This window comes from Porites lutea, chromosome 5 (assembly GCF_958299795.1).
Source record: "Porites lutea chromosome 5, jaPorLute2.1, whole genome shotgun sequence".
Classification (NCBI taxonomy): domain Eukaryota; kingdom Metazoa; phylum Cnidaria; class Anthozoa; order Scleractinia; family Poritidae; genus Porites; species Porites lutea.
Genome location: NC_133205.1, coordinates 16,380,438 through 16,383,268, shown reverse-complemented (window position 1 = coordinate 16,383,268; position 2,831 = coordinate 16,380,438). Strand labels below are relative to the sequence as shown.

Here is a 2,831-nt window from a genome sequence, read left to right as displayed (position 1 = left end):
TGTGAAATTGCTCAAGAAGGGAAAATCTCCAGGGATAGACAATATCCCGGGAGAGCTGGTACAGGCAGGAGGAGATGCCGTGATAAGTGTCTTGCATAAAATCTGCAATAAGATTTGGCAGACAGGAGAGTGGCCCATGCCATGGACCCATTCTCTTATCATCACCCTTCCCAAGAAAGGCAACCTTCAACAGTGTAAGAACTACCGCACAATCAGCCTTATATGCCACCCAAGTAAAGTCCTGCTGAAGGTGCTGTTAAATAGGCTGAAGCCTCAGGCAGAATCAATCATCGCAGAAGAATAGGCAGGTTTCCGATCAGAATAGATCTTCAACCTTAGGACACTGTGCGAGAGGTACCAACATCAACAAGACCTCTGTCACGTCCGTCTTTCTTGATTTTAAAAAAGCGTTTGACAGAGTAGGGCATAAAGCCCTTTGGTCTACTGTGAGGCTTTAACGCCAACCTGATCCAAGTCATTGAAATGCTCTACAACAAGGCCACTAGTGCAGTCTACCTTAATAGTGACATAGAAGACTGGTTCAGAACCACAGTCTGAGTCAGACAAGGTTGTCTACTCTCACCAACTCTTTTCGATATCTTTCTGGAGAGAATTATGACTGACGCACTAGAAGATCACCAAAGAACAGTCAGCATCGGAGGCAGAACTATTACCAACTTACGTTTGGCCTAAATGACATTGATGGCCTGACAGGAAAAGAGGAGGAACTAGCCTCCCTGATGGATCGCCTGGATAAGACCTCTGCGGCCTTTAGCATGGAAATCAGTGCAGAGAAGACCAAACGGATGACCAATAACGCGAATGGTATCAGCATTGACATCAGAATCAACGGTAAAAAATTGGACGAGGTTGACAGCTTCAAGTATTTGGGCGCAGTCGTCACAGATCAGGGTTCCAAACCTGAAGTACTGTCCAGAATTGAACAGACAACAGCAGCACTAGCGAGACTGAAAATCATCTGGAACGATAAGCATATCTCTTTAAGCTCAAAGATCAGACTAATGCGCTCCCTCTGGTTATCTCAGCACTATTGTACGCCTGCGAAACCTGGACATTGACAGCGGACATCCTGAAGAAATTGCAGGCCACTGAGATGAGATGCTTTAGGAAACTGCTTGGCATCTCATACAGAGATCACATCACTAACGATGCAGTTAGAGACAGCCCTATGATGATATCTTAACCACAGTAAAGAAACGCAAGTTAAAGTGGTTTGGGCATGTATCAAGATCATCAGGGCTTGCCACGACAATTTTACAAGGAACAGTGCAAGGAGGGAGAAGAAGGGGCCGACAAAAGAAGCGTTGGGACAATAATATCTGTGAGTGGACGGGGTTGAAGTTTTGCAACGCCGTAAGAGAAGCTCAAAACAAAATTAAATGGAGGGAGAGAGTTGCTATGTACGTGGCATCCCAACGGTCATTGACTACGGGATGGGTGCAGTCGCAACGTTTTGCTAGTAACATTTTTTTCCACTAGCAAACTGGTGAGACCACTAACAAATTGTCTCGCTTTGCTTGGGAGACATGGATGATTCTTACTCGCAAACGTTTGCTAATGGATATTTTTCTCACTCGCAGAGTATCAAAATCACTCGCATTTTGCGAGTTAATGCGAGCGTTAATTTCGAGCCCCGTCTTTTACTAGAGACTCCAACTGTAAGGCTTTGAAGGGGAAACTTTTGGTGTTTTGGATTGGCGGTCGCTTATGGGAGATGGTTGCTTACGAGGGGTGATCGCACATGGAGGTTCGACTGTATTACATTCAGGTTTCAAGCCGCACAGACTGTTAGAACTTTCACTTTTTACGGTTTTGTTCATTTGAGACATCTGTTGGCACTTAGTGCACGATATTGGCGAAGAAAGAAAAGACAACAGTGGAGCTAAAAGCTAAAGGCATCATCACGTCCCGCACGTTTCGAAATATCCGCATTGAGATTAACAACAGTGATTTCAACAAAGTTTTGATTGCCCAAACCGCAGACCGCAAACTGCCTCCAGCCTTCTCTACGTTCGATCCTACGAACGTATTTCTAAGCACTAAAGATCGATAGCACAAGTTTTTCTTTACAACAAGTTTCCATTCTCTAGTTTTTGTTCCGTTTTGTTTTGTTATTCAAATAATTTGTTGTTGTTTCGTTGCTGAACGTGACGAGCAGGGGAACTGCATACGTAATTTAGTGCGTGACAAATATGAAGCCACGAGAATGCGTTACAAAAACGTATTGATCAAACAGGAAGACGAATGACCTCATTGCTCAGGGATAACGCCAATTAACATGACTGAAGGGAAATACCCCGTGTAGTCTATTTTATAGCCAAGATTTAGCGCAAGCATGTCAAAGTTCCCTCCTTTAACTCAGGAAATCGACTGACTTTGTCGTTACCGTTGTTGCTTTGAGGCAAGTCTGATATATTATTTCGTTGCTCAGGGGAAAGGGTTCGAAAGTACAGACAGATATTTACAACCGTAATCCAAAAAACAGCGATGGCTAATCAAGGCAGACGGGCGACTTTAGCAGAACTGACAGAACCTCTTCTTGCAAATCCAGTGGACTCTGATGATCCTTATGGTAAGGTAGATTGATACGTCAACGATTGATTAATTATTCAAACAAGTAAAGCTGTAATTTAAACTGCGTTTTTATTGCTTTTGAAAAGAAATAGGCCAAGTTTAAACGCTATCAGCGCAACTGTAGAAAACCGTAGCTGAGTTGCTCTGATTCATTCAGGTTGACGACTGATCAGAGATCGTAGAAAACAAAATATTGGGCTGTTTCGGGTTCAGTTTCTATGTAAAGCAAATAAGCT

At 43.4% G+C, this 2,831-nt stretch overlaps 1 protein-coding gene across 1 annotated transcript in view; it reads left to right on the top strand.

Annotated features, from left to right (window-relative positions):
• The first annotated feature begins 2,136 nt into the window (after positions 1-2,136).
• LOC140936257 (uncharacterized) overlaps positions 2,137-2,831 on the top strand; it is a 17,510-nt gene continuing 16,815 nt past the window's right edge. The window contains exon 1 of the mRNA XM_073385696.1: positions 2,137-2,593. Coding sequence (XP_073241797.1) covers positions 2,509-2,593 — 85 coding nt within the window. The 5' untranslated portion in view covers positions 2,137-2,508. The remainder of the gene's footprint in view (positions 2,594-2,831) is intronic.